General features: G+C 41.2%; 2 protein-coding genes across 5 annotated transcripts in view; one reads left to right on the top strand and one right to left on the bottom strand.

Moving 5' to 3' along the window:
- Window positions 1–24,209, top strand: part of mtor (mechanistic target of rapamycin kinase) — a 161,059-nt gene that overhangs the window by 62,614 nt on the left and 74,236 nt on the right. The gene's annotated exons all lie outside the window — the stretch shown is intronic.
- Window positions 8,659–11,805, bottom strand: angptl7 (angiopoietin-like 7; the record flags this gene model as incomplete). The annotated part of the gene is made up of 5 exons (XM_080732489.1): window positions 8,659–8,828; window positions 8,985–9,180; window positions 9,328–9,522; window positions 9,803–9,903; window positions 11,442–11,805. The coding sequence occupies 5 exons, from the start codon at window positions 11,803–11,805 to the stop codon at window positions 8,659–8,661; spliced, it is 1,026 nt and encodes a 341-aa protein (XP_080588615.1).

The following is a 24,209-nucleotide window of genomic DNA, read 5'->3' as shown; positions in this document are numbered from 1 at the left end:
TTCCCAGAGGTCCATTTCCTGTGGCTCACTGGTGTCTGTACTGGTGGAATGTGGCACATTGCTCTGAAAGACAAATGCCAGACATTGAGTTGTTCAAAGTTGGCACGTCACTCACATCACCGACTGAGTGTTAATATTGACAGAGTGCAGGCTTATATGACTGTATTGCTGTCATATCATTTTATCTTTTTATATCAAATGGCTTCTATTCTCTGTTAAATCCCATCAATATGCATATTTAGACAAGCAAAGCGTAATGCATGGAAACCAAGGACCGGATGAATGTCGTATGGCTTAATCATGTTGGACAGAATAACTAATCGTCACTGAATAGTTTAACAGCTATAGCTTCTCAAAGAGTATAGAATGAAAAATGATCCAAAATAACAGTCCTTTTGTGTAGCTTGTCAGATCATAACTCAATATCGTCTGTATTTGGAATCTTGTGCTTCAATCATTTATCTATGGAATAACTAACCACCGAATAGGCGAGGTGAACTTTTCTTTTATAATTAGGATATAGGGAATGTACACTACTGTACAGTACACAGAACTTCTTGAATATCTTTGATGCGTAATAAATAATACCTTTTTGACTCTTTGGGCACACTGACTAACTCAGAAGGGGGTTACTCATATACAGTAACTGTTACTGCAGGAGCTACCAAGCAATATAATAATAAAAAAATATTTAACTTTCAAAACGGCACATTACACATCAGCTTTTTGAATACCAACGAAGATTTTACGTACTTTTACTTTAGATTTAACACCATTGAATACCTTTCTTATGATAATAAATACTATTCATTCTCAGAAAATAGCACTGTAATGTGACATTATGGGGCCTTTTCCACCAAAAGAACCTTGGTTCCAGAACCAGTGCCGGTTCAACTTTCTTGGAACCTTGGTTCGTTCTTGTGAACTCGGCTTGCGTTTCCACCAGATTGAACCATGATTGAACCAGAGGAACCAAGGATTTTGTGGTTCCCGCTCGGAACCAACTTTTACGGTTCGGAACCAACTCCGGTTCTCGGTGGAAAAGCACACCTCTGGTTCATCCCATAGGCGGGAGAAAGAACCAGAACCAGTTCTTTGCCGGTGGAAAAGGCACCTATTAGTGGAGCCTGAAAACTACTGTAATGAGGCTGCTGTATCATGACTGAATCACAACACAAGGCCCCGAGGCTTCATTTATTAGGGTTAGCTCAGTATCTGACAGGTGGTGCAATTTGGTGGACAAAGTTCAAGGTTAGCGATGAGCCATGTGGCTCAATTACTCCCATTCTTATGGAAGCAACTATGAACTACCTCCAGTCAAAACTGTTTGGCATTCAACCAAATTGCATAATACAAGCCATTTGCAGCCTACATTTTTTTTAAACCATTTAGGCCTGAACACATTATGACGCAATATGTTATGCTTTAAATATAAAAAAATAGCAGATATACAAGCTCACAGCGCGGCACCGAGTGCCACGCTGCGAGCTTGTAGATCTGCTATTTTTGAAAAATCGTGAAAATTAGAATTTTGACCCGATTCTATAAGTGTCTTTTGAATCCTTCTAAGATTTTTTTGAAAAACCTGTGTTTCTATATGTCAGCAAACTGGCCAGCCATCGTCAAAGAAAAGGTCCTTTTCACTTAACTGGAGCTCAGTTAGTCTGTTCTTGAGAGACTACTATGTCAGTGGTGCTCAAACCTTTTCATGTGAAGGACCCCCAAAATGATATTTATTTGGCCACGGACCCCCATTTCAAAATATTTAGTTCCAGGGACCACCCAGAAGCAAAATTTGAGTTACAAACGTTCGCTTTGAAAATACATATATTCAAAGATTTTCACACATTTCCACGACTTTTTTTCAAAAATAGCAGATCTACAAGCTCGCAGTGCGGCACTCGGTGCCGCGCTGTGAGCTTGTAGATCTGCTATTTTTCACTGGTTAAAGCATTCAATAATTCTAGGCCTAAATGGGTTAAACTGACAGGTCTTAATCTTGATCAAAGGCTCAATGAGCAAGTCTTGACAGTAACGAATATTGTCCTTCTAATGTTACTGGGCCTTAGACCCCTACTAGTAACAGAGATTGATCAGCATCTTTATGATTCTCTACAGATAATTGATGAATTACCTGAAGCTCCATTCATTTTCTTTAGTCTGCACATGCTTGGTAAATATTGAGGTTGGCGGCTGCGTTTGTGTATAGCAATCCCTCACTTAGAAGGGACCATTGGATGACCACTCTCAGAAATTCAATTTTTTACTATAGAAATAGATGACTTGTCTACACACATCCTCCTACTCACCTATCGCTTTCATATTGTGTCCAAATTTATATTTTTTCCATGAAATGGAAAAAAAATGAGATGGATTCTTTTATCATCAGGTTAATATTTTGAAAACCCACAGAGAGATCTAACCACCTGGTCTCTCTATTTTGGCCATGTAAAGGGCAGAAATTTCTTTCAAACCTTTCAAAGGTAGTGAAAATGGCAGATCTGCTCACACAGCTTGATCAGCAATTTTCGCTACTCTTGCACCACAAAACCTAGTCATACTACAACGTATAAAATAAAATAAGATAAAATAAAATTCCATAAAGAAAAAAAAGGTAAAAATAAAAATAATAATAATATAAAAAAAAAAAAAAAAAAAAGATGAAATATGGAGATACATGGTTTCTGCCCGACGATATCCACAATCATCTTTTCCATCGCCCTCTTCTCACCTCTGCGCTCCTGCTTCGTCGGCCCTCGTATGAAGAAATCTGTTTTCCAGGCATCTAATTGGACGAGCGCCTCCTTTTCATCTCCCGTGAGCGTCTGGAATAGTGTTTCTCCGAGGGGTCTGTTTTCAATTTCTCAGGGGGCCTTGATGATGATGAATGATGGGAGGCAGCGCCGCGGCGTTGTCGATCCCTCCATCTGGTTCTCACCTCTTCAGGATTTCCCATAAAAAGATCTAGCATCGTGCACAGCAGAGAGAGAGCACTGCGCAGATCCCACTCTCTCTCCTTCCTTCCGTGGATGAATCAGAAGCACCACGTTTTAGGCTCTTTTTTTTTTTATGACACTAAGCGCCGTCACTGCTACTTCAGCGTTACTGACTCATGCTGCTTGCAGGTGAACTGGGCATCGTTTCAGAGCCTGTTCTCTTCATATTCTTCCCCGTACCTATTGAATTTCAGGCTTTGCAATCGGAGTAAAGCCCTTTGACGGTGAACGAGATGGAAATGCACATTCTTTTTTTTTTTTTTTTTATACTAGAAAGCAGACTTTGATGCTACTCCTGGTTCAGATTTCGGTGCTACTCCTGGTTCACATGTCGGGGTACACCGTATGAATGAGATGTATGAGGGACTTGGATCAAGTCAAACTAAACGATTTAGCTTGGAGCTTGACAGTATTCTCACCTCTACAGCCTAACTCCAGTTAGAGATCCATTTTACCCTCTCACAGTTAAATTAACAATTATAATTTTACCTTGTGGACATCAGCCGTAGCTGATGATGTCTTGACCTGCAAAAACACATTAAGCCTGATTTATTTGTTGCACAGCGGTGTCATTGCAAATACTTGCCTATCTACAAGCTCACAATACAATGCGATGCATTGTAAGTGTTGTGAGCTTTTCTGCTTTTATCTGCGAGGGACACTGTCATACGACGGGGTACGAATGAAGTATATTATTCGCCTTAAAATAATTACGCTCAGATGTCTAGATTATTGGTCTGCTCAGTGTTCTAAAAATACAAACTGCACTACTGTATATTGAGTTGTATGGACCGGCATGTCACGCTTCATTTCACCTTGTTGCAAATGGCGGATATGCCTGACTAAACTTTTCCACTATTTGAGGTCATTAAGCAGCTCTAAGGGTGATGTGAATAACCCAAGGCCTTCATTTGGGTCAACTTTTCCCTATAACTCCGTAGAACAGAGGAGATCCATTGATCAAGCCACTTGATGTGTGTCCTGTCCCACCAAGGAAGCGTTGGATGTCTGTTTGATTTATGTCGCTAGTTGGAACTGTTGATTTTAATGATAGGAACATGGATCTGCCTAGCTCAGTAGTTATATAGACCTCTTTATTGAAAAGGCTGAATTCATTTACAGCCCTTCTCTTCCTCGAGTGTTAGCACGCTAAAATAGTAGGCACAGTAGTTGCATTAATACATTTGTGAGATTACTTTTGGACAACAAACGGACCAACACATAGACAGACAGAAAGACAAACACACACATTTTTTTCCCTTTAGACGTAGTCATGGAATGGTAAACCTTTTTCACTGCCCGCCTCTTAGACAGAGAGCAAATAGACTGAAATTTCACCTTACTTTAGTGAGTACTGATATATGGAGATATGCTAGGGAAGTGTTTTCCTTTAACCATAATGCTGATGTCTCCATCCATCAGACTGATGGCTGGCCGGGACTCGGTGTCATTGCCTCCGGAACATCTGTTTATAGTAAATACACGGCCATAATGTGCTGGGCACCATGAAAATGGAATTTCAAATAAAGTCTGGTATGCTCAGATGTAAAGAGTGTGCAGACTTCAGCGGCGGTGCATCCTTCTCAGATGGACTACCAGTCCTGTCCAGTGCAGTTTAGGCCTAGAATTATTGAATGCTTTAACCAGTGAAAAATAGCAGATATACAAGCTCACAGCGCGGCACCGAGCTTGTAGATCTGTTATTTTTGAAAAAGTCGTGAAAATGTGTGCAAATCTTTGGATAAATGTATTTTTAAAGCGAACGTTTGTAACTCAAATTTGACTTCTGGGTGGTCCCTGGAACTAAATATTTTGAGATGGGGGTTCGTGGCCAAATGCATATCATTTTGGGGGTCCTTCACATGAAAAGGTTTTAGAACCACTGACATAGTAGTCTCTCAAGAACAGACTAACTGAGCTCAAGTTAAGTGAAAAGGACCTTTTCTTTGACGATGGCTAAGCCAGATCGCTGACATAGAAACATGACATAAAAACCCTAGAAGGATTCAAAAGACACTTATAGAATTGGGTCAAAATTCAAATTTTCACGATTTTTCAAAAATAGCAGATCTACACTCGGTGCCGCGCTGCGAGCTTGTATATCTGCTATTTTTCACTGGTTAAAGCATTCAATAATTCTAGGCCTAATACAGTCCTGATAAAGAGGACTTTCTATTATACGTATGTTTGCAGGGTATAAGTCTTGGTAAAGGCAGGAGAGAGCTGGTGTACTATGTTAGTTAAACACGGGGCAATTTAAATTAGTTTAATTTGAACATGTGAATATGTTGTTCTTGTAATTGTGGCCTGGTTCACCAGGGGCTGAGCCTTCTAGAAGAGGATCTATGTGTCTGTCGGTGTCCGGAAATGTCCGCGGACTGACTGGTCATTACTTAATGCTCACTGCCACTAGGCCTGCCTGATTGTTATCCATGGAAGTCAGTGGAGAAGCAGATAGCGCCATATTTGGAAGTCAATATGACATCACAGCGATATGACTTAATCAACATGACATCCGAGAACCATATTGACGCCACACCGTAATTAGACGGTAATTAGTCTTGATTTGTTTAAATCGTTGCTGTCGGCAGAAACCTCTTATCTTCATACAGTATGTCAAGCTTTTATATTTTTTCATATTTTCAAATTAAGGCCGTACTTCATCATAAAAGTGTGTCCCACAAAAGCAGTGAAAATGGCAGATCTACAAGCTCACCATGCCTATTTTCACTATTTGTAATGGTTTTTGAAATAATAAAAAAGGAATGGTTTTGGACATACAAGGTTTCCGCTCCACATGCAACGAGTATTAATCTTATAATTTTGTTTTCGAATATCTATTTGTTTTGATATATGTATTTGTATCTTCCATCAGTGGTTAGTTAACACGGTAGTGATACCTATTTGACTTAATTAAACATTGACGAAAATGATGGAGAATGATGGAAGAAGTTTTTTATTGTAAAGCGCTTAAAGATATAGGTATCTGTCATACTGTAGAAAAAACATCACCTCAGGAATACAAAGTATAAGAAAACAAGGCTTTGTAATGGTGTGATGGGATATTTAGATTTACTGAACCTCCTACAAGGGACGGATAAATGCATATAAATTGTTTATATATAAATCCACTCCAAGTGACCTCTTTCATCCTAAGCAGATGTCTTTTTTTATCAGGATTCTTAGAATTCTCTGGGCATGAGTGGTGAATTAATGAGCATCAAAATGAGTGATTCATGGGCAATACCTTGAGATACTACTATCCAAGTGTTTACACAGTGAAAACCTCATCCCAACATGTTTTAGGTGAATTTCCTAACTTCTCTATATCTATAGTTTTTTTTCTTTACTTCGCTGTTTTTCACATAATTAAGGTTCGATTCAGGATTCCACAAATCTGGATTTTCTTTTCCTACACTAAATGGCTTTTATTTAAGATAATTCATGGTTCCTATTACTAACCGAAAGCCTTTATAAATGATCGGCTATCTACTCGATGGTATATTGGTTGGTCTTGATAAAAATAGCTTCTGCTTTTGGCAGAGATCTTTGATAAAGTTTGACATGAAGCATTAGAATCTCCCTGTAGGACCACTAAGCTGTACTGGACGCACTGTGCCCGAATGCAATGCCAGATCACCACTGTGTAAACGATAATAACCACTATGATGAACCTCACTGGCTCAACCATCCATCCATCCATTTGTAGACTCTCATGGGTAAAGCTGCAGTCTGGAACTTATTTCAATGAATATAATGTTATTTTAACCAACACGGATGGTGGAGTCCTACATTAGTACAATGTAACTTGTACGTCGGCAGTGGTTGGGAGGTGGTGGTCTCACTACACTTCCATTGACACATTTAGACTGTGATGTTGGGTCGGACACTTAACTAACTTAGTTCGCAATTAGTACTGTGCCTGAAGCTCATAATATTTCGCAATATTTCCCCTGACCAAATATATTTATTTTAATTGGTAGAAGAGACAAGGGTTCAAATCCAGTGTAGGACATGAAACCTAAAGATTTCAGATTTAAACACTGATGATTTGGCTGTGTGCAGAGAAGAGCATCCGTAGAGGACTGGTCACTCAGGAGTTGCATTGAAGCCAGTGGTGGAAAGTAACTTTCACTTTTCTTAATCATTTCAATTCTTTTGATACTTTGAAACTTCTACTCCACTACATCTTAGACAGAGGCAAACGTAAATAATAAATAATTAAGTTTTACTTTGGTACCGTAAGTATATTATTGTAATGCCAGTCGTTGTAGTTTTAATCAAGTCACAGCCATTTACTCGTAACAGAGAATGTTTTAAGTATACTATCTTCCGCTCAGGCTTTTGTCCACAACTGATTGAGTTGGGTCTTCCGGGGACACGGGTTTGTGTGGATGGGTTTGCTCCTGTGAGAGCACAATGACCCGGTCGTTTGTCACTGTCAAATTAGACTAGACAGAATGCCATTCTTATTGAGATTTCTTGTAAGAGGTATGAATACATGTCAGTCTTTATTTGCAACCTTGTTCTTCCTCAGTTCAGCACCTCGTTAAAAGTCTAAATTTATGGCTTTGTTTGAGCTAATGTAGGCAGCGTAGCCTTTCGGTCTTTAGGCATTCAACCATTGGAATGTCCTAATTCGTTAGACACAACTAGCGTCCCCCAGACAAGCACCATTTTTCTTTTAACAAAATGCTGCCATTGTTTACAAGTAGTAAAGGCTGGGTTCACTAGTATTTAACTGGATGGCAGTTGTTAGAATTGTTAGTGTGGTCTTATATGCTGCAATGTCATTATTTGCCCTGAGACCTTTGACCCGGGAAGTTAGGAGAGGTCAAATGGCTTAAGGTTAACTTGTGATCAGTGTGTGACATTGAATGCAGGAGCAATTCTCATTGGATGTCAAGCTCCCCAAAAGTTTTATATATTCAAAGGTGACATGTTTAAAATGCGTAAAACTTAAAAACACATGCAATCATCTGTTTTCTTAAAAATACAAGTTTATTTTATATCCCATAAAACACAATTATAGAGCTGTACACATTTTACATTTTACAAATTACACATTTTCATAGACAACAGTAGGTTTTTACAAATGAAACCCGTGGTGTAATTCATAGGAAATTGTTTGGGTGGTTAGTTCCATTCCAGTTATTCACAACACTGATAGATGTTTTGTGATTTTGTTGGCTTGAATTGTGCACACCTGTCTATTACTTGTAATAACCTCACTATAGCTTGTAGTCAGTTTGTGTTATGCCTGTTTTATAGTTAGTTATGCACCGCGTCGCACACCAGCAATAGCCGATCTACCAGCTCACAACGCGTCACGCTGCCACACATTGTGAGCTTGGAGATCGGCTATTTCCGTTGTGTGACATCGGCTTTGTGATTGACGACACCATAATGCTTTTGAAACAAATGACTAAGGGAATAACGTATCCATCCATTTACCCCTTATGGAATAGTGGTAAGCTTTTAAGAAAATACAAACACATTTTTCAACGATAAATACACGAAAACAAACTACAATTTACAATCAAACACGGTGAAAACACATCACACAACATTCAACCACCAAAACATAACAAAACAACTTGTATCTGTTGCACGGACATGCCTATCATTCTCATCCACGGGGCCCTATAATGTTCCAAGCTCTTTAGGGCCGAAAACTCTGTGGTCGGATCTTCATCTCTACCCTCTTCAGGGAGTAGTTGGGCCCGTGCCAGCCGTACCAAGTGATCCCGTCTGAGTTCTTGGTGTGTTGGCCGTAGCGATGGAACATGCCGTTAAGGTTGGAGTCAGTGCAGCAGTTGTACCAGTAACCACCTGCGGCAAAGATAGAACCAAAATGAGTCTTGATTATCATTAGCCACACTGTATAATCCTCATCCTCATGCAGTGTTAATTTAAATATGAGGACCAACAAATCGAACTTGCAGTGCCAAACTTCAAAATGTAGTATTTATCACTTTTTTTTCTAACCTTTGCGCAGAGAAGCGCAGTCGTCCACACATTTGTCGTTGTCCTTGCCCTTGGTGCTGAAGTTGGTGTTGTTGTGGTAACGCAGGGAGTCTCCAGCGTTCCCGCTGTAGTTGGCGATGAGGAGCTTGTAGCTGTTGAGCTCGTTTTTGATGGTGAAAAAGCCGTACTCGGCAAAGCGAGTCTCCCCTGCCCAGTCCTGCATCGGGGGAAAAGGCACAAGAGAGACGATTTAGAGATCCAGTTCACTGTTTATTAAAAGTGCTTGAAAATAAAGCTTCAACAAAGTTCATTTATTCAACGCCTCTAAGCGCGTCGTTGCCCCGTTCCCCCAACATGTACATACCTCCAGCTCTATCCTGAGCCTGCTGGGCTGCCTTGTGAGGCGGAAGATGTGGTCATTGCCCAGCCAGAAGTCCCCACGGATTGTCCCAAAGCCACTCTTGTACTGCTTCCAGTCGCGGTTGAATGACGTCAGGCCCACCTTGCGCCTCTGGATCACTGTCCAGCCGCCGCCGTTGCTCTCCATGTCACAGAACACCTTGAAACCAGTGACAGGAATTCTTTAGTTCCTGAACCGATAAGCCTAACTAACGTTCTATCTTAAAATGATAACCGATAACTTAAGCCTAATTATTCAAACTTGGTCTGATGACTGCTTCTTGACAAAAATAAACAATCTTGCGACGCAGTGCATTTGCATTTTTCACTTCAGAATCAATTCTACTTATGATGATGTATAAAATAAGCTTTAATTTAAATGTAAATGTAAATTAGGCTTTGATCTGAATTAGGCTTTACAGGTTAAGGCTCAGACTTACATCCAGCTCAGGGGTCCCCAGAAACTCATCTTTAGGCAGTTTGTACTCGCCAGAGATCTTGTAGTTTCTGTTATACAGCGATGCACAGTCATACATGGCATCTAAAGGGGAAGGGAGAAAGATGTCTGGTCAATTACAGAAAAACAAGGTATGGTTTCAGGGTTTGTGGAAAGAAAAAGAAAAAAATTAAATTACAGTACCAGGCTGCAGAATAATATCCAAGTAAGGGGACAGCTGAGAAAGTGTCCCTCCTCAAAAGCCAGGGAGTTCAAAACAGAGGGAAATTGTTTAGGTTCTATGGCATGGTATCGTATGGCGATGCCATTAGGAGGGCTATGAGATCACTGGCTACTAATGGAACCTTCACTCTAAAATGTGCAGTGCTCATTCAACCCTGAGGTTGTATAAATCGGGTCCATTTGGTTACACTTGTGCACTCTCTTGAGTTATATATGGATGAAATAAGACTTAGGATTTTACTGTGCATAATACAGAAGAAAAAAAAGGCATGTGTGAGTGAAAGAGTGCAGTGTCTGACGTGGAAACCTCCACTCTAATCTTAACTTCTCTTCCTGCCCTGCTTTTCCTGTCTGCACAGTGTCTCTGTAATTTAAAAAAGCCCTATTCAGTGATCTTTTCTGCCAGTGACATAAAAGTTGGGCTGCTGGACCGGGCTAATTGGCTATTAAAATAATAAACTGCGTCATGCCTGGTTTAAGTCCTCTCCGCAGCAGCCGATGCTGATTAATGGTTTGTTAGAGTCGAGATGACTGATGGAGTCGACGTTGGCTTTAGGTAGAGGTGGTCTTTATTGACAGCCCACCAGACGTGGGCTCCGCGGCTCCAAATTATGGCTTTTGGCTGCCTTAGAGCGACCCAGACAAGTGTGTACACTGTAATCTATATTATCAGCTGTCTGGTGCCTGTGATTCAAAGCGTGCAAGCGTGATTATAGCTTTCCATGGCTAAAATATATGTATGGTGTCTTGTATGTGACATTGTTTGCCTATTTGTCAGATTAGTTGTGACAATACTGTACCTCGTCCCATTCCTGTTAAATTAATGGTTTGTCTGAATTCTTTCTGTGGGATAACTTGTTATAGTATGTCAGCGGTGTCCCTAAATCATAAACTATTATATATAATTATTAATCATGCAAATAATTAGAAGATCCATTAATAGATTCCAGTCACACACCATGAACTTCTTGAAGAGGTGAAATGGTCATTCAAAGCTTTCCCAGCTTCAGACACATTTCCTATGGTTTTGAAAGGTCACAGTGTGAAGGATTATAGCTGTGTGTGCTGCATACAGAGCAACCCACCGGCAGGACCTGCACACCTGGAAAGTGCATCTGGTCGCAGATGCCGAACAGACGATAAAGAAGGAAAGAGGCGGGGTAGCGTGACTGGGAGCAGGATCTGTTTTGCCATGTGGAACTGGTGAAGTTTTTACAGTCATTACTTTACCGTATTATTAGTCTAATTCCTTTTCACATAAAGTGCTGTGAAAGGACTTCTCAACGGAATCTAATTACCACAGACGCTTTTCTGTAAAGCTTTGACTGTTGGCAGTACCTAGCTGGCAGTTTTAACACCTGCTGTATTAACAGATGCACGGCCGAGTGGTTGGGGCTCACCTGACGAGGTTTGAGTCACGGACTGAGCAGCCTGCAGCTGCATGATCTCCACACGGTTGTTGATCTCCGAGTACTTGCTCTCTGCCTCCGTGACGCGGGCCTCCTGCTGCCGGTTCTGCTTATCCAAGTCCATCATTTGCCTCACCACGTTCATCAAGTCCGTCTCCTGCTTGCGGTTCATCTCCTCCAGAATGCTGGTCAGGTTGGCCACCTGCACCTTCAAGGAGCGCACCTCGTCGCAGCACTGGTTCTTGGGCGGCTTGGGAGGCGCCAGTCTCTTCCTGGGGTTCTGCTGTGCCAACGTCTCCACCATCAGGAGCAGCGTGATCCCTAGAGCCAATGCGCTCAAATTTACTTTTGCCATTTTGTGAGCAATCTAGAGAAAAAAAAATCTAGATCTTTGCAAACCACGCCAGAAATGTTCTGTTTTCTTCTTCGTCTCGCTGTGTTTAAAAGTGGTGGATCCCCGTAGACGGTACTCTGCTGTGCTGTGCTGGAGGTCCCACAAAAGAAGAATGGAGATCTGTCTGCCTCAGTCAGTAGAAGCTCTTGAAGCCCTGCTTTGACCAGCTGTTCTCTCTGTCTTGTCTCCTCAGTAATGCTCTGCCCTGCCTGTGCATCTTAAATATTTTCTACACGTGGGTTCCTCCCCCTTTCTCTGCCGGTGCACACCAGTCACTGTGCTGCTGCTGACCCCCACCAACTCCTGGGTGGAGAGGCCTTCCCCACCCCACCCCACCCCACCCCTAACTCTCCTGCCCCTCCACCTCTTCTTCTCCTCCTCCTCCTCCTCCTCCTCTCTCACTTTCGCTCGCTCCTAATGGCTCGGCCCCTGTGTCTACTCTCTTTGTCAGGTGTTGAAAGTTTCAGGGCGATGGTGTTTTTTTTTCTTTTCCCCAAAGAGCCTGGAAGAGCAACAGAAGGTGCAGAGGAACGAAAACAAAGACTCCCATCTGAACAGAACCCCTTTCTACACAGTTTTAATTTATTTCTGATAGCGTACCCATGCCATGAACACAGACCAATACTTTAATCATTTAATGCTCTTGATGGGTTATTAAACCCTCCCCTTTGCTTTGGGTTTAACTATCGGTATATTCTGTTTAAAACACAAGCCAGATGTATACTTAGTTACAAAAATAGACGATCTACAAGCACATAACGTGTCACACAACAATGCATTGTGAGCTTGTAGACGCGCCTGACACTGGTGCACAACCAATTATAAATCAGGCTACAGGAATACACGCTTTGTTTACAACTTGTAATGCCTGTGTTAGGATTGCCACTTTTATTGCTAAAACCAGGGGTTTGCATGTATGCAATTAACTCTATACCTCCTTACCTGACTTAACGCCTGTCAATGACAACTGTCATTACGTTGTCAGGGCTGTCCATTTCTGGTGTAAAGGTGTGTCTTTACATGCCAACGAGGTGTGCAATGTCAAGTAAGTACTCTTAAGTGTGGAATAAGTGTGCCAATGAAGCGTCTGGGTTTTTGGCAGCTGATATGATTTCTACTTAAGAAGCATCTCATTTCCAAAGAAAATGGGGTTCGCAAACACTTGCATTTCCAAAGAAAACGGGTTTGTAACCGTGTTACTACAGTGTCGTTTTGAAATGTTCATTACTGTTAATGAATATTGTTAATGCATTTCAGTTTAGTTTAATTCATTTCATTGCATAATGTAGTTTTAGTTTCAGAAATTGACTTAGTTTGAGTTTTTCAGGCATTATAAGGAAAGCATTGATTATAGAAGTTGAAAAAGGTTGAATAAAGAATGCATGACGTGACACATGATGGTGGAAAATAAAATAAATATAATTTTACATACAGTTTTAGATAGCTTTTCATTGTTCCTTTTGTTTTACAGGTTACAGTTAACACATTTTTTTCCATTTTAGTTTTAGTCTTGCCACAAAAGTCACCCAGGGTTCTATACCCCTCCTTTTTTCCTTTTACACTACATTTCTTCTGTGAAAATAGCGGATCTACAAGCTCACCACACTTCATTGTGACGTGCTGTGAGCTTATCGATTTGCTCTTCGCTGAATGTTCAGTTCACTCCAGAATAGAGATGCTACGGTTTATGAGGTTAACTAGGCTATAATCACCTTGGTTTGCAAACACTTTTATTTCCAAATAAAAGAGGTTTGCAAATGACATCATTGTTACTGTAAAACAAGAAGGAAGACAGAAATGTCTAATTTGAAGTTTGCATGGCATTTCCCAAGAAAGTCAAAGCAAGATGCTACATGTTGTCGCTGTTGGGTGTTGGCAGAAACCTTGTATCTCCATAATTCAGTTTCCTTCCGTGAATGAAAGCCATACTTCCGCATACAAGAGTGTCACACAAAAGTATTGAAAATAGCCGAACTACAAGTCCATGACACGTTTTGATCTTGTACATTCTTTTGTAGAATCGTTTATTTTGTCCAAAGGTCTCCATGTGCCTTACTGAGTGACCATATCATTGTGTTATACTCATCAAAGGAGAGACGCGCTGAGAGCTTATAGATCAGCGATTTTCCGCTGTACTTCGTAGTAAGGCAAAGTATATCCCACGCAAGTGCTGCCATTCTTACCACTGAACCTATAGACACCTGCTTGCTCAGGGGACAAATAGAATTTTGACAAACAGGCAATACCACTTGTCAACCAGTAGTGGTCCTACCAGACCACAGGATCAACATTTCTCATTAGAAGAACAGTAAAATACAACCACCGCAGTTGTGTTAGTTTTATTTTAGTATTAACATACTCTACCATACAGATCTTTTTCAAATAACATTTCATTCACAAAAAAAGTGAAGACATTTGTTGTAAAACTAATTGTAACCACGTGTGTAGGGCCAGTCAGACTGCCCTGCTGCTATTGTGGTGGTTTTACAGGGACAGCTGTCTGTTCCTGGCTATTTGCAGCCCTGTGTCTATTAGTGTAATCTGTGGTTCCTTTTTGCATAGAATATTACCATCTAGGGACACTTACTGTTGCAATGCAAGAATAGCAGTGCAGAGGGGGTTGGAAGCGCTGTCGCCTCACGGCTAGAAGGTCCTGGGTTCGATTCCCGCCGGGGGACACGGTGGGTGCTGGGGGCGTGTTCCCTCCTCCGCCTCCTAGGTGGGGTTGGTGAAAGGGCCTTTCTGTGTGGAGTTTGCATGTTCTCCCCGTGTCTCCTAGGGTAGATACCATCACAAAAAAACATGCAGTAATCCTGGTCTCTATAACGCCTCCCCCTGGCCAGCCTGATGGAGGGGAATGGAACTGGTTGGAATAACGTGTTCCTTCCACGCGCTACGTCCAAACCGGGGAAATCCCCCCTGTCAGGTGAAAAGAAGCAACTTGGACTACTCATGTACTGAAGGAAGCATAAGGCCAGTCCGTTGTCTCCCCAGGCGCAGCAGAGGGAGAACAGAGCCCAGGATTACATAGGCAATTGGCACTGGGTGAAAAAAATGGGTTACAAAATCGTGAAAAAAAAGCAGTGCGGTTTCCATTTACCTGCTCCTCCTCGGACTGTCGCCATCATGATATCTTAGTCGATTAATTGTAGGACAGACGAATAACTTAAATATACTAAGAAATGACAATGACCGGTGCCAATAATCAAAATAAATAATGTACTATGGCCTAAACAGGCTATGCATAGCTATTTTCACTACTTTCAACAGACGATCTTTCAAAAAAATAATTGCGATTTGCAGTTATGTAAAAATCTTAACAGCTCTGGCTCCTTTTCTCTTGGTGTGGGTAGAACTATAAGAATTGGGGGCTTTTTGGCTTTGGGCTCTTTGAGTGTTTAGGACAGTTAGACTTAGGAGAAGAGACTGTTGGGATTGCGACGATTGTCTGACCAGCGCTGTAATAAAACGGTTGGATCAATCATGCTTTTGATCTGCACAGAATGTCTAGCTAACACGAGCAAGTCGCCTTTTTTTTTTCCTGTGACAGATGCCTGTGTATTTTCGCTGCAAGCTTCCTTGGCAAATGGATGAATAGGAACAGAGTGGACTCCTGATGTAATAGGACCATGTTACCTCATCACATTGACTTATTATTGAATCGCTTCGCTCAAAATATATACTTTTAATTCATAAGGGATGGAGTAAACAAGACCCACGCCACCATATTCTATGCTCTGTTTTTGTTATTCTGCACATTTTACGCTTTAGGAAAATAATTTGTAAATTTGTTGAGAGGCGCTGTGAGTGTAGTGTGTAACGTGGGCACACTGGCTCAAAGAGAGACTGTGAAATAAGTATTTGGTATTGTCTCTGTCATTTGGAATACTACCATTATGGATTTAAACAACCAGACATTTTTTTCAAGGACTTAATTAAACAATACAAAAGCAACCTTGTACCTTTAACTCTCAAAGCCATGCCCCAGAAACCATAGCAAAATGATTTGTTTACATCATGTGGCTTAAATCATCATTCTGCCTGTGTAGTGCGGTCAAGGTCTTCTGGCAACCTGCCAACATTATATATTTTAAGGACTATTAAGCAATACAAAGACAACCATGTACCTGATGGTAACTCCATGTCCCAGATACCATTAAAAATATTTTTTTTGTAGCTTAAAATCATACTTTTATGAAAAACACAGTGATCACATTGTTGTGCTACTGAAGCTGCTTGTGAAGTGCACCAAGTACTTGTGACAACGTGCCAACATTACATTTTCCGAGGACTTTATTAAACAATACAAAGGCAACCGTGTACCTAATAGCTCTTCGAAAGCGACAGAAACCATAGAGACATGTTTTGCATAATTCAGACAATCTATCTTTTCTGTAGTTGTAGAGCGTTGATTAGGGTTGGCAAGATAGATAAATAGATAGCCTAGCCCTTTTTAACAAGTAGATACAGTAGACATTGAACAAAACCAAACAAAAAGGTGGCACCTTTACCTCACTCGATAGCTCATTACATAATCCCCACCTCTTCCCCACCCCACCACCGTACCCCCCCCCCCCCCCCCCCCTTCCTCTTCACTAAGCACTTGGCAGGCGCCCCTTTCTATATTTGAATGCACTCGGTCTGGGAAAGCAGAGAGGAAACATTTCAGACCCCTTTTCATCGGAAACGTGACCGAGAACGGGAATGAAAAATGCCTTTCCTTAGCCCCCCAAATCCCCCCAAATAAACACAATTTGCACAAGTGTGAAGGTCCATCCTGCTGTTGATTTGTTAAATCCCTGAGTTGAAGGTGAAATCATTTGGAGGTGCATCCCTCTTCGCGTGCCCGGACATTTAGCTCAACGTCTGTCACTGGCTGCTCTTTGGAAGTGTTCACTGCTTCGCAATGTCTCCAGTGCACATGCTTTGTCCTTTATCCTGAGATGTTGACATGTGTTTTCAATTCTCTGTATTAGCTGTCTCCCTACCAACCATATGGGAGTAATAAGCCTATTTGTCAACTCTGTGCAAACATCAGAGGAGGGGGTTAGACAATGTATGAGTTTTCTGTATTTTGAGGTTATAATTGCAGCTCTCTACACTGGCATTATATCCTCGTTCATAATTCAGTATTTATTTTGTTTCCCTCCTTTGGCCCTCGTCTAAAGATGAAACCAGTATAGTACCCATTTTTTTGTATTTGTCTTAACCGCATTTACAACAACACACACATGGCTTGGATGATTGTCAATTACCTCATGCAGCATTTTCCTGGATATTCTCTGTTACCTTCCCATAATAGTTTTGATACCATCTATTCTAGATGGTAATCTTACAGAGAGTAATGACCGACTGAGTGACCATATCATGGTGTTAAAAGATTTGACTTTGATACAATGAATGCAATACAGCTGCATTGGAAACTAGGAGACAGACAGTCCTCTGGTGTCTGTGTTTTCCTTTTAACCAAAAGGACAAAATATAACATAAAAATATGGAATTATAGAGATAAAGTGATGATATCATATAGTTGGCTGATTTATAACACATTCATCTAAACACTGATAATATATAACTACAAGGCTAATTTAGAAAGCCTGTCCAGATAAGGCTAGATATCTCAAGTATGGTACGTAAGTAAGTGTGGCGATTTTTATTTTCTATTGACTCGCAGTATTGGCAGAAGTTGAAGCAACCTCTCCACAAAGCAGTAGCATGGTTCTGTGTGTTTGTCCGTTTCATAGAACAAAACTATGTGTACATTCTCAAAATACAGACTTTGAAAAGTTGTAATTGTCAGGAATTTCACTGAAAATATCAATAACTGTCCGGAATTGATGGCGCGCTGTCGCCAGTGTCTGTTGACATACTCATAACTCTTAACCTGAAGTCATGGTTTGTGAGTCAGTGTTTTGTGGAAAAAGGCGTATAATTTGCTTTCCTGGACATTCTCATAGCCTCAACTGTACCGTGTGAGTCAGATCTTAGTCTCCGGCAAAGGTGTCCCCAGCGGTATCGCTTTTCCTCCGGCCCTGGACTCTGTCATTCACTGCTCGGTGCCGTGAGGTCCAGCTGGACACTGTTTTATATGCTTAGCATCATGCCGTTCTGTTTTCCTGCCCCCCCTCCTACCCCCCCCTTCAGACACTGTCCTGCCAAACAGTGCTCCTTCTAACCACGTCGACATTAGAGGTGTTAAAACCAAATAAACTTCCACCGGCGGTCCCACCGTATTTATACAACCCCCATGGAAGGGCCTCACATTCCACTGCGAGACACCAACATTTCTTCTCAGAAAATATTGAAAAATAATGAAAATAGCAGATCTACTGTACTGTACAAAGCTCAAAAAGCATTGGGACACTTTGAGCTTGTAGATCAGATATTTTTGCTGTATAAAAGTATAATAGGGCTTAGGTGGTTAAATAAAGGGTGTTGTGATAGTATCATACTGTATCTTCTAAAAAAAGAAAAGTTAAGTTAAAGCTTATATTCAGATAGAAATCATTGCTATGGAGTTTTTGTTCAGTTACTGGTGTTCTCCCCTTCTCTCCAGCTCTTTAGTATACTGAAAATACATTTTCAGGTCGGGATACCAATTTTATCCAATCAGGAGAGAGAACCCCAGATCAGCTTTAATATGATAGTGTTGCAGTTCCAACATTGTCTGCTTCTCTGTTTGTTTAATCACTTGCAGTTTCACTGTGCTGTATCCTTTATGAGTTCTCAATCTTGATTGGATAAAATTGGTATCCCGACCTGAAAATCTATTTTGTTTTTTCCAATGAGCCGGAGAGATGTGGAGACACCTGTTACTGAACAAACGTTCTGATTCTATAGCACTGATTGCCATTGGAATAAAAATAGAGGTATTGAACATAAAAATACAAATAAAATCACTTGCACGACCTTTAGGATAACCCAGCTTTTCTGATCATAGCCACCAGCTGGAATAAGCTGACCTAGCAAATCATGACCAGTATTTCTCGTCAAGAGACTGCTTGGCCATCCACCCCCCCTCCCACACACACACACACACACACACACACACACACACACACACACACACACACACACACACACACACACACACACACACACACACACACACACACACACACACACACAACCCCTTTGAAAAAAACGTTGGAAATGGAGCCACTCTGTGACTGGAGAAGCCAGCCCAGAGCTGCAGAGCGCTCATGGGTTGAATTAGGGGGAAAGGTGGTGGTTGAAAGTGAGAGCCAGTGCATTCCAAGGCCTTCACTCTCTCCCCTCTTACCCTCTTATATAATCTTTATTAAGGGGTAACATCTTCCACCTGAACCTCTGCACAGAATACAGTATCTCCCTTTTGATCAGACATGTTGCGGTGCGAGCTTTGGATGTACAAGTACAGTATGGAGGTATCATCCTTGAGTGTTAGCTTGCTCTGTGCTTTAAATCATCGGACCTTGAATATACGCACAGCTGTGTCTTGAAAACAGAGAAAAAGACCCAGGCACTCAAGAAACGTCAGGAGGAAAAATGTATAATAAATAAAAAAGCCTTTATTAAAGCAATTTGTCAAATTAGACCCACTGGTCTTCATCAGGACATGGAGGAGCATGTCCCGGTGAAGATCGAAACATTCTAGAGTGCCCCTATCCTTTTTCTCTGTTTTCGTTTGCATTCCGTGTGATCCAGGAGCACCTTCAAGACTAATAAGCTACTTCAATCTCCCGCGGTGCACCTGGTTGTCGCTTTCATACAGCATATGATGTCTTCCTGTCTTAGAAAACATGTACCGCGGATGAACTTTTTCAATGTTGGATTGTTACAGCTGCGATATCGATATGATGATTCTTTTGTAGCTTGACTCCATGTGATACAAATCAGTGGTGACGGACGATGAGAGCTCTTCTGGAGTCCGGCGGATAACATTTTGTTTTAATTGCAAACAGAAGATGTCTGTTTATCATTTCCAGCAGATCTGTATCATCCTTCCCTCAGAGAGCAACCTACATTACAGCGTCCAGGTTCATGATTGCTGCTGATCGACTGGGGTTTACACAATATCCACGGCAAACAAAGAAAATCACAGCTCTACAGTACAGCATAGGGCATTCGCCAAATTTTCGAATATCAAAGTCACTATTCGACGTTGTTCACCGAAGTCGAATATTCGACTATTCGAATACTTTGAGGTAGAATAATTCGAATACTAAAAATCACTATTCGTGAATGCCCTAGTACAGCATATGACCTATAGGCCTATATATATTTATTTTACTGCGTGGCTCCTCAGAGGCGTCTAAAAAAGATGCAAACCGCTGGACCCATCAGGGCCACATTTATTTTGCACAAGGCCAAATGAAATAGGGCTCAGAAATGTATTTAACTTTCATGATGGAAGTCAATACGGCTTTGATCGGACTGAAACCTTTCCCAACTGTGGAGTCCACACGTCATACTGTAGCTACCAGTTTGGGAAATGACTGTCACAGGCTGGCCATATGAAGTCCAAGATCCACATTGGATCCATGTTGTTCAAATATGGATCCTGAGATCCACATGATTAAATAATAAGAATGTTTTCTTTTATTTGAATAAGCAATTGGATATTTAAAGGAAAATATAACACACGCCACAAAGTTTGGGGCTGATTGCAATGTGCCGTTATAAAACGAAGGAAAAATCTGTTGCACACTCCATGCTCCATGTGCATTTCTCTTTATTTGATGACATTTTGGCCATAGAGCTTCTTCAAGAATCTTGAAGAAGGCTGTGACGTCATCAAATGAAGAGAAATGCATGTGGATCTCGATTACACGAGACATTACCTATATTGTTTAACCATGTTCCACCTGCCAGCCATATTTTGGGCGTGTCATTATTCTAGGTTTCTAGGAGAATATTTTAAAAGATTATCAGACATTTTTAAAGAATACAAAAAGAATTGCCAAGCCTCACAACGTGTCACAATGAGAGCTTGTAGAGCGGCTATCGTACAACGAAGACTAAAGGGTGTAAGTGGTTAACATTCAATTACAAATAGGAATAAATATTTCCCCAGTTAAGTTCTGACTTATCTGGCATTTGACATTTTAGATAATAGTTATGGTCTGCACTATGTACTTTAGGCCAGTAAAAGCTGCTCATGCGTGGAGGTTAAATAAATGGTTCCATATTTTTCATAATGAACGAGACGGTATGCGCCTGGGCATTCACCAACTGTCTGAGCGGAAGACCTCCAGCCCTGGCGTGCCACCAAGAGGTCGGGTGGCTTTGGTTTGCAATGGCTACCAGGTGCTGCCTATTATTGTGGAGGGGACACAAGCCACGTACCAGCCATCTGCGACACACTCAGCAAAACCAGTAGCAGGAATAGATGATACCTGGGGGGGGAAAGGAACATGGATTATCCCTCCCTATCCCACTTGAGCGGCCTCTTCTGCTTTGTGTAAGCACGGTTGTCTGCGTGGCACGGCTTCAAAGGGACATCGCGTGACATCGGGACGAATGAAAGGGAACCGTCGTGTTGACATTTTCGGCTTGCTTGTTGACGGCAGCGGAGTCTGTTTGTGTGTTCAAGTTCTCACCCATTTTAAGTGGGTAGTGTCATTAAGTTTGATGATACAAATTCTGAAAAATGGTGTAATCGCTTCTTTATCGTGGTCATCACCTCAACAAATGCCATACTTCTTTCCGTGGCCTGGGTTTGGAATGACTCAATTAGTTTTATGTTTGTATGCAGCATGTACTGTAAAGGCTAAAGGCACACTTGTTCCTTTGACCAATAGCCAGCATTGCAAATTTATGGCTGCAACGTAATCCCACTGTTAAACTGTGACAACTGTACCCTCCCGCAGCTTGTTTTCCATAGAGCCAGAGGGAAATTTATTATAACATAATGTTTCTTTTTCTTTTTTTGGAACAAAAGGATTACTGTAAATCATGGAGCTGAAATAATTCAGGGCAAACAGATGTGGGTGCCGGTGGATAGTTGCGCTCTTAAATGAATTTTGTATGTGGAGCCCATGGACACTCTTGTCACATTGTCCAAGCTTGCTCCTTTTGTCTCCATCCAAACAGCAATACAAGGCCAGCATTCCAATGACCTAACAGCTAGGCTCCAGCTTTTTGTTTCCTTTTTCCTTTTGTTTTGCCGTTGGAGACGGAGTCACTTTCTTCCCTCGCCCTCTTGACCCAAAGGTGAGAGACCCAGGAGACCCATTCTGCCCCAGTGTCCCCATGTGTTAACAGCGTGGTGTAAACATAGCTGGAATGGCTTCTCCGGCTGCTGTCTCAGTGGTCCCCTAACATGCCTTACTGAGTTGGGAAAAAAGGAGAGCGGGAAAACGTCAAACAGAACATTAGCGATAATGACCGTCATACTTTTAACTTGAATGCTTTTTCAGCAGAAAGCCCACCTTTGTTCACTCTCAGACGTTCAGATGACTGATCACGTCCCTGAAAGAGAACGCTTAGGGGTTGTTATTTTTTCTCTTTTTTTTACTTTGATTAAATCTTCAGATCTACCGTATGACGTGGAACCCTACCTACTGTATTTAACCACACTAACCCAGGTGGCCCTATTTTGGGCACGTTTTCAAAATGGTCAAAAAGATTGGTAAAAAGAAATGGAGGTGTGCAAGCCCACAATTCATCACTCTATGAACCTATTGTGAGCTTCTAGATCAGTGTTTCTCAAATGAGAGAAAATGGAAACATTTAATTTACTGTTATGTTTAATGATAAAACATTCACAAATGTATGTGAACGTGCTGCTGCTACTTACTTTTATTTTCACCATATTGACATAAAAACTGGACTTTTGATGTCTGTATTTTCTAATCAAAATGTTGTCAATAAAAGGGGGTATTTGGATTCAGAAATCAGGAAAAGTGGGTACTGAAGCCCGAAAGGCTTGAGAACCGCTGTTCTAGATCATCTGTTTCTGCTATGAAAAACTGAAAATGTGCCCAAAGTATCGACGCCAGAGTTAATGGGGTTAATTTCCAACCACTAAATTCTTCTTCAGAGTGCAACCGCTGATGCATTAAAACAACTCCCTTTTTCTTGTTGCCCATTTCGAAAAAAAAAATGAAATGAAAAGTATTAACAAGCTTGAGACTAAATAATACATTGGATACATTGGAATACTGCTTATTTTTTAATTTTCTGAAATAGTTTTGGACATACAAGGTTTCCACTTGGCAGCAATGCTGTATTGTCAGATGGGACTACTAGTCACATATAGAAAGGTTATAAAAGGTTAGGTAAGTTATCCTGAAAAATGGAGTGGTACTCGTGTCACACAGTATTATTCACAGAAATCTCTACTTCAAATAGCTGCAGAGATAATCCTCAGTCTTTTATCGAAGGACTGGAGCTCACTTTGAAGATGGACCCTTTCAAGCAGATGACGAGATAACTCAAATGTTCCGAAGTAGTTCCACAGATTAGATTCAATGATTGAAGTTTACCTTGTGACTACACCGCACATCCATCTGTCTGTCCACGTATGTCAATAATCGGTAGCAGACTATCATTTTCGTTCAGTCAATTCTCAGCCGTGCTCCCGTTGAATATCCAGCTGAAAAAATAGGATCACTCTGCATTTTCTATGTCAATCATTTCCTAATTGCCAGGGCTTGCTGGCGCACGCTTTTATGGATCATGGAACAGGAAAAACAAAGCTAGTCTTGGCTTAAAGTACTTCACTGCTCACTGATCGTACGACAAACTAATGTGGAGAATTTGATACTGATCTGTTCTCCAAAATGAACCGTATTTGGAATGAGATAAAAGAAGTGGGTAATGGCGAAAGGGCTGCCTAGCCCTCATTCAATTCTCATCCAGCTTTTTCTCTGCATTGTGGGCCCCGCTACTATTTGATGTAAATGAACATTAGTTAATAGTCTTTGTCCAGAGCAAATCATGCATGCAGCACTTCCACGCCCGCAGGAAGTGCACTCTTACTGAGGATTTTCCAATGGTTTGATTGTCTCTTGTGTGACACCAGCGAGGGCACGCATATTACCGTTCTGGTGAAACCCTCCTTCTTGTAAACCTAGAACGTTTTGCTTTAACCAGATTCATTTTGAGGGGGTTGTTTTTCCTGGAGGATGAGAAATCGCAAAGATTCTCACCAAGACATTGAACTCGATGCACTACAGGGGCTGTGTGTGTTTTAAGGTGTTTAGTCAGTCAGTTAGTGCAACCGATGAGTAAGCTTAAGCCTACCGGAATGCCCTGCAGTGGTATGACTGCACAAATTACTTATAGTATTAACCACAATAATCCTGCCGTCCTATTTTGGGAATGTCATTTAATAGGCGCACAAACAAAATATATGTTTGAGAGAAAAAAAGAAAATTTTG

Source organism: Nannobrachium achirus (genome assembly GCF_963921795.1).
Source record: "Nannobrachium achirus genome assembly, chromosome: 9".
In the NCBI taxonomy this organism is placed as follows: domain Eukaryota; kingdom Metazoa; phylum Chordata; class Actinopteri; order Myctophiformes; family Myctophidae; genus Nannobrachium; species Nannobrachium achirus.
The sequence above is the reverse complement of the archived record's forward strand: the minus strand, read 5'-3'. Positions and strand labels throughout refer to the sequence as shown.